This window comes from Myodes glareolus, chromosome 4 (assembly GCF_982192425.1).
Source record: "Myodes glareolus chromosome 4, mMyoGla1.1, whole genome shotgun sequence".
Lineage (NCBI taxonomy): Eukaryota > Metazoa > Chordata > Mammalia > Rodentia > Cricetidae > Myodes > Myodes glareolus.
Window position 1 is genome coordinate 30,687,114 of NC_142029.1, and position 12,566 is coordinate 30,699,679.

General features: G+C 48.0%; 1 protein-coding gene across 5 annotated transcripts in view; it reads right to left on the minus strand.

Moving 5' to 3' along the window:
- The window catches only part of Cgnl1 (cingulin like 1), a 148,552-nt gene that overhangs the window by 77,772 nt on the left and 58,214 nt on the right, over positions 1 to 12,566 (minus strand). For all 5 annotated transcript variants that reach the window (XM_048423172.3, XM_085689324.2, XM_048423169.3 and 2 more), the window contains exons 6-8: positions 12,154 to 12,302; positions 11,114 to 11,249; positions 3,340 to 3,552 (exon numbers count right to left, since the gene is read on the minus strand). In XM_048423172.3, coding sequence (XP_048279129.3) covers positions 3,340 to 3,552; positions 11,114 to 11,249; positions 12,154 to 12,302 — 498 coding nt within the window. The remainder of the gene's footprint in view (positions 1 to 3,339; positions 3,553 to 11,113; positions 11,250 to 12,153; positions 12,303 to 12,566) is intronic.

Sequence of the window (12,566 nt, forward strand, 5' to 3'; positions counted from 1 at the left end):
TTTTAAGCAACACTTAAAAGTCTGAATATCTTACATCAACATGCAAATATCCAACTCATCCTTGTTTCCTTTTCTTTTTTTTTTTTTTTCCGAGACAGGGTTTCTCTGTAGCTTTGGAGCCTGTCCTGGAACTAGCTCTTGTAGACCAGGCTGGCCTCAAACTCACAGATATCGCCTGCTTCTGTCTCCTGAGTGCTGGGATTAAAGGCGTGCACCACCACCGCCCGGCCCCAACTCATCTTTAAAAGTTGAAATGGGAGAACCTACTGTTGCTGTTTCCTAAATGAATACAGCCTCCAGCCGTATTATAAATACCTGTCTTTCTAGCCATGGATAAGCGCAGCTCCCACCAATCATCAAAGGAGTTTCTTTGCGCAGCAGGCGGAAGCTACACCAGGGGTCGATAACTAGTCGGAAGGCAGAGAATCAGTGACTGTGTCCCAGCTCCAGCAGGGACATCTGCAACAACACCGTGATTCCTAAGGCTCGGGAACATTTTGGGGGTGGGGACAGAGAGATTGTGAAAGCCGAATGCTGTGAGATGCTTGCTGCCTTCTCAACAGGATAAGAAAGCTCGGCAGTAAGGTTACCTGCACCAGACCGCAGCAGTCAATATACTACCGTGGAAGGGGAAAGTTTAACAAGGATGAAAAGCTACAGTGAACAGCTACACTAGGTGGGGAGGATCAGCTTTCTCCAGAAACAGCCACCTAACAGGTTTCCCAGTCCCAAGTGGTCAGCCCAAAACACAGGGACAGAGGGCAACACTAACTGAACTCAGTATGTGGTGTGCATGTTTACACATGTAACAATAATAGTTACAGGAGAGGAGGTCATGGACTCAGGAGGAGATGATCAGGGGGACACAGGACAAGTGTGGGGGGAGTAGAAATTATGTCTATAGCGTACGCTCAGGTAGAAAAGTCTCAAAAAGTAAAAATAAACTAAAAAGCTGGGAGATCTAACAGCATGGGCTTCTGTCACTAGCTACTTTGGCTGGGTCAGAGAAGCAGCAGGCCGCTAGAGCAGAGGCCACGTTCTCCAGCTTGCCACACCCTCATCAGCCTCTCCTGTCACCATCAAGGGACTCACAGTCCCACTCATCGATGCTTCCTGTTTGGCCTCAGAAGCACTTGAGTCTGCCGCTCCTCATCTCAACAGAAAGAAAAGGTCTAGATAAAAACAGCCCTGTGCTTAAGGAGATGGGCGAAAGCAGGGCATGATGGGGAGCCAGGGTTCAGTAGAAACTCAAAGGTGTGACTCACTCCTAGGTGTATATTTTGGGGTGGAAGAACGGGAAGGGGACAAGGTTACAGAGATAGCAAGAACAGTTCACAGGTGAGACAATCTGGGGAGGGCTGGGAAGTGGCAGGCAGTTGTTCTGAAGTAACCGGACAGTTTTCCTGTCCGGACAAGTCGCCTACCACATAATCAATTTGAGCTTAAGTCTGGGACAATTGGGTGCCAAATATTTAAGCAAAGACCAATTGGAAATTATTGCTTTCTGGGGAAAGATATTGGTGGTGATATAGAATATGGTCTGGGGCAAGGAGCTCAGGCTAGGCCACAGAAGGTGTAGAGGCACACTCCTTTGGATCAACCTCCTACGTTCTCTAGTAGAGATGACAAGTCTCAATCAACTTACCCTGCCTTTATTTCACAGACTGACATGATCCCTCCCCCCCCCCCCGGTTATCTTTTCTAAATATTTGTTTTATTTTATGTGTATGAATGTTTTATCTTTATGTATATATACCAAGTGCACGCCTGATGGCTGTGGAGGTCAGAAGGGGTCACTGAACTCCCCGGAGATGGAGTAATGGATGACCGTGAGCCACCATGTGGGTGCTGGGAATCAAACTCAGGTCCTCTACAAGAGAAATAATTGTTCTAAACCACTGAGCCATATCTCTATCCCCTAGTTATTTATGAATTAGTGCAAAAAGAAATGCTGTATGCAGAAAAATCAGAATACAATAAACAGCCTAGGTCTCTGCTGGTGGTCCCCAACTTCACACAGCAGAGATAGCTCCTCCCACCTGCCGTGGTTCTCTTCCCCACATACATTCTGTGCCAGCACACCTAGAAGTTTCCATTCTACATGCGGTTGTCTTCTAGTCAAACACCTAGAAACATAAGCCCAAACACTGCCCCTTAAGCATCCTCCAGGAGCCTCCCAGCATAGGCCACGTTAAACGTGTGCTTTGATGCAAGCTCTAAGAAACAGCGTGTCCATGTTTCCATGTCTGCATGTCCGTCTGTACCCGCTGAGCTAACAGCCAGAATACTGGGCTATTGTCCAGATACAAAGACACACACACACACACACACACACACACACACACACAAAACAGGTATTTCCCGTCAACTCAGGGATGACTAAGACAGTTCTACCTGTCCCCCTCAATTTAAGTCAAATCTAAAGGATGGGGTGGCAGGGCAAACCAACAAGAGGCCTTTGAAATATCTCAAAGTTATAATAACATCCCTCTCTCCCACAACAGTCAGTTTCCCAGACTTTCCTGTTGTAACAACAAACAAACTTATCTTTCTCTTCCTGTCTTTAGCAATTATCATGATATCATTGAAAATCAGTGAACCACCGCAGGGCTTAGCGGGGTGGGCAGGAACTGTCACTGTCAGCATTGCAGACTAAACGGTAAGTCCCCTCTCCAGCACTTTCACCCTTCGTTTGAGACACTGGAAAACGAACACTCCGTAATTCTCCTTCGCTAAAGATGGCATGGTATTCCAAAGCATTTTCCCTTCAACAGCCAACAGGCACCCTGAACCCGAAGACTTCCAACACAATTTACAATCTATCTGTAAGAGCCAAGAATTCAATTAAGAGGAAAACTTATCTTAGAAGAGTTGGGGCCATTTGGCCAATTAGCCCTTTTCCAGCTCTGCTGAGAAAAGAACATGAATTATCTAATGGAAGACTGAATGAAGCCCAAAGGGAGCAGCTGGGATGGGATAAAGGGTTCCAGAAATCCAGGTCCTCTCTGCAATTCTGTGCATGAGAAAAGTCACACAGCTCCTTAAGAGTTGAGCCTTGAGGATACCCCCAGGAGGGTCCAGCTCTCTACTCCGCAAAGCCTGCAGAAACTGAGTCCACTCAAGGCTTTAAAAATCTCACCTCTTGTAAAAAGGAACTAAGTCTTTACTGATGTCCAAGCTTACAGGCTAAAAAGAACAGAAGCTAAGACATCAAGCTATTCCTTGTCAAAAAGCCCGTCACCATCGTCAGAGACGAAGCCAGGGGGAGTTGGCATGGGAGAATGGGCATAGCTTCTCGTCTGGTCACATTTTGACACCCTCTATGGATGGCGAACTCACCTTGGTTGCCTCCTCCACGCTCTCCCTGAGGGCCTGCAGCTCAGCATCGTACTGTTCCTTTAGCCTGTCCATCTCCTGGTCATGGCTGGACACCTCCTCCTTCAAGGCACCCTTCAAGGCAGTCAGTTCACGCTCCCGCTTTCTCAAGAGATCTTCCTGCTCCTCTTTGGCAATGAGCAGATCCTGAAGATCCCGTTTGGCCTGCAGGAGCTCCTAGAAGGGAAATATAATCGCAGAGGTGAGGAACAGACCCCTTAACCAGTGGCCCAGCATTTGCCCCTCAAGATGGACCATCAGGTTTACCACTCCCCAGTCCCGCCCACTCTCTCCTTCCCATGCCACACACCTTTTGAGACAATTTGTGCTTCTCAGAGGCCCTCATTCCCTTGGGGCTTCCTGGCCTAGTCTCTTTAAGATTTACTGTGATTGGGCTCACTGTCATGGCTTTGGGGGAAAGTCATTTCTTGTTTTGTTTTTCTTTTGTTTGACAGGTTCTCGCATAGCCTAGGCTGGCCCCAAACTTGCTACGAAGCTAAGGATGCCCCTGACCTTCTGCCTCCACCTTAAAGTGCTGGACTACACAGCCGTGCACCAATACCAACTGGTTGATGTGTTTCTGGGGCTTGAACCTGAGGCCTCAGATATGCTAGGTAAGCAATCTACCCAATGAGCACCCCCGGCCTAACATGTTTTTTTTGCAACTCATTACACATTTGTGCCATGGCCCAGTGTCCCTGCTGCAATAAATAGACCTTACGTACTCCTGCGCTCTGCAGCTGAGCTGACTCACTGCCTCGTCTGATACCCAGCCCTCAGGATTCTACACACAGTTCAACTCTCTCCATGCTTCTAATGTTCAGGAAAACCTTGTTCCTCTCTCTCTTGCCCGAGGACAGCATGACATTCACATTTTCCCCTCCTTCACTGTCAAGAGTTCACAAAGAGTCACAAAACTGGGACCAAAGGTTCCATTTCAAACCACATTCCCCAAGCCCAAGGGCATCTGGCTGAACAGGAGCAAGTCCTGCCGCAGGCTCCGCCTTCTTTTGTCCTGGATCCCTTGGTAGCAAGGACTTCCCACACCTTGGATCCATCTGCTACGTGGCTTCTCTGGCTCCCCTACCAAGACAAGAGCATGCGGTGTCCTCCTCTTCCGATTCCATTTCTGTTGCTGTGATTCGAATACTCTACCCAAAGCTACTTAGAAGAGAGGGAGGAGGAGGAGGAGGAGGAGGAGGAAAGGTTGATTGACTTACGATTCCCAGTTACAGCCCATCAGCCCATCAATGAGACAATGAGAGAAAGGCAAGGCAGGAAATCAAATTAACTAGTCATATCACATCTTCAGTCAACAGCAGAGAGAAATGAATGCCCCTCCCCACGCATGCTGTCTGCTTGTTTGCTTGCTTTCTCAGTTAGCTTTCTTCATTATTATACAATTCAGGGCTCAGCCCATGAACCGGTGCTGCCTATTCCACAGTGGGTCTTCCCACCTCAATTAAAACTCAAAGTAATCCCCCATAGACACGCCCGCAGGACAACCTGACCTAGACGATTTCTCTGTTGAGATCTTTCCCAGGTCATGCTAAGTGTGTCACAGTGACAGCTGAGGTTAGACACCTCACTCCCTCTCTCCCTGTCCCTGGTCCTTCTCTAGTACCATTTCCTGACTCCTCCCGGAGCCTCCCTCTTGCTGGAGATCACCAGACAGCATAGTCCTTCCCTGGACTCACTTTCTCTACAAGGACCACGTCCTCTTCTCTCCCTTCCAAAAGCTAAGACAGCCCTAAGAATCGGAAGTTTGCATTCTTTACTTTCCTTTGGCAAGCTCCTTGACTTTTTTTCCCAATATGTGTTTTTGTTTGTTTTTAATTGTCTCAATCTTTTCCTGACACCAGCACCCCGTGTCCTGACGGCCATGAGCACACAGACCTGAGGTTAAATATGGTTACAGCTTTAGGTGGCCCCCTCTCCGCGTCCTTTCCATGGCTCTGTCAGCCATACCACCAGTTCCCAAAGCGCCAAGTGCAGGAGCAGGGCAGCAGCTGCGGCTTCCCTTGCCCCTGGCCTTCACAGGCACAAAATCAGTTCGGTAACAGCTAGGCCCTTCCGCTCCTCTGTCCAGGTTAGCCCCTTGCTGTAAGCACCACCTGACTGCACAGCCAGGTTCCCAGAAGGAAGCAGGCTCTGAGGTGCCTCCTCCTTCCCTCCCTGCTCACTCTTCTCCACCTTTTGGAAACACAGTGTGGCCTCCTCTGAGAAGTCTTCCCAAGACCCCTTCTGGAACAGTCATTCCCATCCTTCCTCTCACTGTCTGCCCTTTCAACTCTGCAATCTATGTGTTGAGAGTTTTCTTCGTGCTTGTTGTTTGTTTTAGGCAAGGTTTCGTGTATCCCAGGCTGGCCTCAAACTCCCAATACGGAGTGGCCTTGTACTTCTGATCCTCCTACCTCAGCCTCCTGGGTGCTGGAATTAAAGGCACATGCTACCACAGCCGTTTTATACAGTGTGGGGGTGGAAGCCAGGGCTTTTGTGCACATAAGCAAACACTCTATCAACTGAACCACCATTCCGCCTGTGCTCTTTCTTATATATTTATATAAGATATCTTTATATGTGTATATATTTCTTATATCCTTAGTGGGAGGGAGAGAAGCTTCCAGAAAAGATACAGATCTGAGTTTTGACATATTTTGACTGGATCAAGTGTACTAGTAGCACCATCTATTCTGGGCGTAAATAAGTCACCTTGTTCCTTAGGGCAGAAGCCTCAAGAGGTCAGGATTCTACCAGCTCTCTCTTCTCCCAGCCTTCTGAGTACAAACACCCTCGTCCTGTCTCCTTAGCCCCTAGGGATTCAGAGCAGTGGCTGCTGCTGGACCCCGAGATCTCTGAGAGCACAGGCTACTTGCCATTCAAGAGGTGTGTCACTGCTGGGGGAAGAGAAACCCTTAGCTCACTTATTTTAAATTAATGGGGTGTGTGTGTGTGTGTGTGTGTGTGTGTGTGTGTGTGTCGGGGGGTGCTGTGGCAATGAGAATCTGTGCAGTCGGTTCTCTCCTTCCATCTTTGTATGAATTCAGGCCAGCAGGCCTCCCAGCGAGTGCCTTCACCCACTCACTGGGCCACATCAGCAACCCTAAATTATTTTTTAGCCTACAAAGTAATGAGTTTAAAAACAACCGACAAGGGAAGTCTTTCCTTTCCTCCAAGATGAGCAGATGAGGCAAACAGGTGGAGATCCCTGCACAGGCCAAACTCTAGCCCTGCCAGAACCAGAACACCACCAGCAGGCACCGATGAGCTCCCATGAAGCCTGGAGACCCATCCCTGAGGCCGAAGAACTCCTGTCCTAACACTCAGTACAGGAACCACCTGGGTGTTTCTGCCCATCTCTTTCTGAAGAGGAGTAGCATTCACCCATCCTGTTGCCATTGGCGACCTCTCTAGGACTTGATGGCGCCTCCTGCCAGCAACTTCAGAGCGGCCCTTCCTGCTTTTATTCTCACGCAGTTTCCAGTTGTCCTTAGATAGGGCAGTTCCTCTCCCCCGCCCTTATCTCCTGCAGGATGTGTTTGTGTTTGTGCTGCCGCCAAGGCCTGTCAAGGATGAGGATTTTTTAGTCCATTCTACACTGACAGGGTGTTATCTGTGGCTCGGGCTGTCGCTTAAGTGGGCGATGCTGCGGGAATCCAATCAGATTACACCTTGCCGCATCACTCAGCAGTGTCCAGAGGGGAGACCAACAGACTCATAGGATTTCCAAAACTTCACTTCAATAGGAAGGTTTAATCATATCAAATGACGAGAGGCGAAAGTAGGAAAACTGCACACTATAAACAAGCCTACAGCAGGGAGACAAGCACCCCTGGAGACTGTCATCAGGGAAAACTAGGGGAAACAGAATCACTGATTTTCAAACCTTCATGCAGTCAAGATAGGCCACATGCGACAAGGAACCAGCCAATCCACAGCTAGTGTGGGGCCGGGGAGATAGGGGACGACTCAGCAAATAGGAAAAGTGTCAGTTCCCAGGCCTAAGAAGTCCTCAGGACCCATGTGGTAGAAGCAGAGAACTGACTCCCACAAGCTGTCTTCTGATGTCCATGCAGCATGCAATGACAAGGGCCCCCCCCATATCCACATCCACAAAATAAACAAATAATGCAATAAAAAAATTTAAGTAAAACAAAACAAAACAAAAAAACTCTAGTGCATATGGGGAGCAGGCAAGGGAAGATGTAGGAAGGTTAATTGTGCTTGGCATGAGATGATACTATTTCTAAAGATCCAAACAAATGACTACTCAAAGAGACCAGGATCCATTCATAAATGAGGAAGTCAGAGTTCTGAAATGCTGACATGCCCCCAGTATCACACATCAGGGTATGGGGAACTGGCTCAACGCGTAAAGCACTTGCCTTGCTACCAAGACCCTAGATCAATTCCTAGAACACAGGTGATTTAAAAAAAAAAAAAGGTCAGGCTCAGTGGCAGGTATTCCTGGGGATCCCTGGCCAGACACCTTGCTAGCACGCTTGGCAAGTTCTAGGTTTATCAAGGTAGGGCTGACATTTGAGAAACAATTAAGGTTTCTCTCTAGAACCCACATGTTACACACATATACACACACAATCACACACACACACACACACACACACACACACTAAAAAAAGTTTCTAAGTTTTTTTAATTAAAAAAAAAATGTAGTTCTTGGGTCCTGGGGATATAGTTCTATCCTCAGCCTCACAAAAAAAAAAAACAACAAACAAACAAACAAACAAAAAAAAATGGGCAAGGTACACAGTACACATCTACAATCCCAGTATGTAGGAGGTGAAGGCAGGAGATCAAAACTTCAAGGCCACCCTTGGCTACCTAGTGAGTTAGAGAGTTTGAGTCTGAACTACAAAAGAAAGAGTTAACTTTACCAAAAAGAAAAAAAAAGTTTACAGACCCAGGAATTCAACAAAAAATAAATCTTTCCTATTGTTCACCAATTCTCAGCCTAAGCAAACAAATATTTTCTAATGCGCTTTCCTTTAAACCAACTTTTTAAACACAGTCTTAGTATGTAGCTCTGGCCACTCTGGAACTCCCTATGTAGACCAGGCTACCTCTCACTCACAAAGATGCACCTGCCTCTGTGTCTGGTTCCCCCTTTCCCACTTGCCCCGAGCATGTTATTTTGCAGCTTTCATGTAGAAAGACTTGGTGCTATTCATCCAAAAGTGATGAATCTCTGGGTTGGGATGGAGCCAGGGTTACAGCACGTCTGTCCCCGGCAGGCACAGGGCCTTGGCTTCAGTTTCCAGCGCTTTGGTAAGAAGAGAGGTTCCATGATAAATCTGAACTGATAGATACAAAGGCTCACGGAGCATCCGGGCGTCAACCGTTTTCAAGCACTCAAAAGCTTATAGATTCAATGTCCTCTGTGTTTTAAGAGTCAGTTCTCAGGCAAAAGCCATGGAAAACTTGGCCCCAGTTCTAACGTGTTATCGAATTTCTCCCGGTTACTTCTTATTAAGATGCAAAGAATGACTTGAAAGTGACTAGGAGCTGGGATCTTCCTGTTAGTGCTGTGCAAAGTGTTGATGATATTGTGAAAAGCTGCTGGAAAGGCAAAGGAACGCAGTGAGGGACTTCCGGGGGGGCAAAGCACATCATTGACATAATTGCTAACAACCCCGCTCCACCTCCTCCTCCTGCAGATTACACGGTATGTCAGGAGAGTGACAACCACTGGGACCCCAACTCTAGGATGTTTAACAAGAGGTGTGCTCTGCTCCCATTGAGGCTGTGGCCTGAAATACACCAAAGCCAGAGTCCACATGCTCTTTCCCACCAATACACACAAACCCACAAAGCTATCACCATGTCAGGTTCAGAATAAATAGTCAATAGGTTGTGCTTAAGGAGTTAAGGATGTGGGTTGGGGGTGTGGCTCAGTTGGTAGAGATCATTTATGAAGCCCAGGTCTTAATCCTCTGCACAGTGTAAACTGGGAGTGGAGGGACCCCCAGCAAGCCCCACACTTGGGAGGTGGAGACAGGAGGATCAGAAGTACAAAGTCATCCTCAGCTACATAGCAAGTCTGAATCAAGTCTCAGCTACATGAGGCCCTACCTCAAAAAATAAAATAATAAAGTAAAATAAAATAAAATAGCAAGTAGTTCATCTTAGAATTACTTCATTTTAGAAAAAATATGGTACCTTTTCAAAATAATTTAAATCGTGAAATGTATTCTTTTGCTCTGTCATTCAGAAGTATAGGGGAAGAAGCAAAGATGACAGACTGCACTTGACTGTGTTAAAGGAAAATGTGCAACACTAGAGCAAGGTGGAGTGAACAGAGAGAGCAGAGGATGGATACAGTCCAGGGCATGGCCGCACAGACTACAGAACCCAGGATATGGCCGCAGACTACGAAACCCAGGGCACAGCAGCACAGACCACAGAACCCAGGACATGGCTGCAGACTACACAACCCAGGGCACGGCAGTGCAGACTACACAACCCAGGGTACGGCAGCGCAGACTACACAACCCAGGGCACGGCAGTGCAGACTACACAACCCAGGGCACGGCAGTGCAGACTACACAACCCAGGGCACGGCAGCGCAGACTACACAACCCAGGGCACGGCAGCACAGACTACACAACCCAGGGCACGGCAGTGCAAACTACAGAACCCAGGGCACGGCAGCATGGACTACAGAAACCAGGGCACAGCAGCGCGGACTACAGAACCCAGGGCATGGCAGGGCAGACTACAGATCCCAGGACACAGCTGCACAGACTACATCTTCTGTCCTCTGGAAGCCTAAGTTCTCCACTGACATCATTTCTGGGAATTTATCCTTAGGGAAAATTTTGTTTTAGGGAGGGGTTCATGTAGTCCAGGCTGGCCTTGAACTCACTACATTAATTGTAAATAGACTCAGAGATAATCAGGGTTGTGTATTCAGACTCATTGCATGTATACCATAGAAACCATAAGCGTGTTAGTTACTATAATGGTATTGTAACTATTCAGAAACTCGCCCCACAAAAAAGAGTAAAACATAATCTTACCTGCAATTTACTTCAAAATAGTTCAGAAACACAAAAAAATGAATAGATGAGCAGAAAAATTAATGTAGGAATATGACAAAACACTGAGAATTCCTTGATCTGCATTGAGAACTGATGAGTGCTAATATACTGTTCTCTATGTGTGAGTGGGTGAGTATAGAAGTGTGAGCATGCATGTGTCTACGAGAGCATCTGTGAGTAAGAGCGTGAGTTTATGAGTGTATGATTATGAGCATGTGTGTATGAGAGCATCTGTGGGTGTGTAAGAGTGTGTGTTTATATATATGTGAGTGTGTGTAAGTGTGTGGGGTGAGTCAGGGGGTACAGGCCAGAAGTCACCTCTGATGTCGTTCCTTAGATCCCATCGATACAGGGTCTCTGGGCTAGAGGCTCCCTGAATAGGCTAGGCTGAATGGCCAGCACATCCTGGGACCTGTCCATCTCTCCTCCCACGCTAGGATTACGAGTCCAACTATTTATTTTTGTACATGGGTTCTAGGGATTAACCTCAGTTCCCCATATCTCCAGGCCCGATCATACTATTCTTCCTATTGTTCACAATGATCAAGACAATGATGGCCTCACAGAACCTAAATGCAGAAGCCAGTGGAACAAACACACACAACAGAAAGCGGCCGCCTAGCATCCACCCCTGAAGCCCATCCTCCCAGGCAGGTGACAGCTGACCTCCAGCCCCTTACCTCGATCAAGGCTCCCTTCTCCCTGTCCTCGGACCGCTTGGCACTGTCCAGCTCATCGTGCATTTCTGACAGTTGGTCCTGCAGGTCCCGGATCTCTGTCTGGTGCTGTTCCCGCTCCATCTTTACCTGGAACAGCCTAACGGGGGACACAGGGTGGTCCATCAGAGAGGCCCCTGGGATCCTCAGCCCTCACTTTCGGGCTGTCACAGGGCCATCTGCAGCCCCAAGAAGCCTCCCCAGGACTATGGCCTAATTTGGTTGAGATGTTAGATGAGAACTCAAACCAACAAAAGGGGACAGATTTGTAGGGACGCTTTCTACCGGAAAGAGATCACAAGGTACTAGAATTTGGACATGGAACATAGGCAATGTCTAAGACCAAGGAGAACCAGTCAGGAGAACCATCAAGTTAATGTCTGCGGTCAATCTTGATTGTCAGTTTGATTAAACTGAGACGCACCTAGGGGATTAGTAAAACACATCTCTGGGTATGTTTGCAAAGCTGTTTCCAGAAAGGAAACCAGACCTTGATTTTAGATTCCTTTGCCACTAAGTTTCACAGGCTAAAGCGTCAGGGGAGGCCTTGGAGTCACTTTTCTTATCTATGGACTGAGCAGAAGTGTAAGTATCCACCACAGAGACCAACCCATTCTGGAGAAAGCACTCAGGCTGGAAGACTATGAGCCCCACAGGCTAACGCACTTTGGAGACCAGACCCAGGCTTCTGAAAACCATGGTCTTAGCTGTCACGCTCAAGAGTCCCACCTTAGTCATTCCACATCACCCCTCAGGGCCCCTGCTTCACACTCGCCTGCCAGAAGATCCCTGTTGTGTACACTCAGGGGACACAAAGGATTTTAATAATTATTAACCTCCCTGCTATAGTTCCAGCTGCACAGTTCTGTAAGAGGTGGGGAGAGAAGAAAGGTGAGTGGCCTTGATAGACACTTGGAGGGCTAGGAGGGATGAAAAGGACAGAGGTTCTAGCCACCTATGACCCGAGAATTCAGGCAGGACAGGGGCTCCAGCCAGGTACTCACTCTTCCAAGTTCTTCCGCAGTTCGCCTTCACTGTCCTCCAGCCGGCGCTGCAGGGCGGCCATCTCCTCCACTTGGCTCTGGTGCCGGCCTCGCAGCTCTTCTAAGTCCTCTCTCATCCTCTCTCTCTCCTCCTTGGTGTTCTGATGGTTCTAACGGGAATCAGTATGATTCTAAGATACCTGTGTTGTCTCTCAGTACGGAAGCCCCTCCCCTACCGTGTTGCCCAGGCTAACAGCAAACTGGCTATGAAGCCAAAGATGAACTTGAACTCCTGGTCTTCTTGCCTTCTCTTCCCGAGCACTGAAAGGACAGGGGTGCACGACCTTGCCTGGGTTGTGAGGTGCTGGGGCTGGAACCCCAGGTTCTACGTGTACTGAGTAAGCACTTTTCCACATGAGCTACAGCCCCAGCCC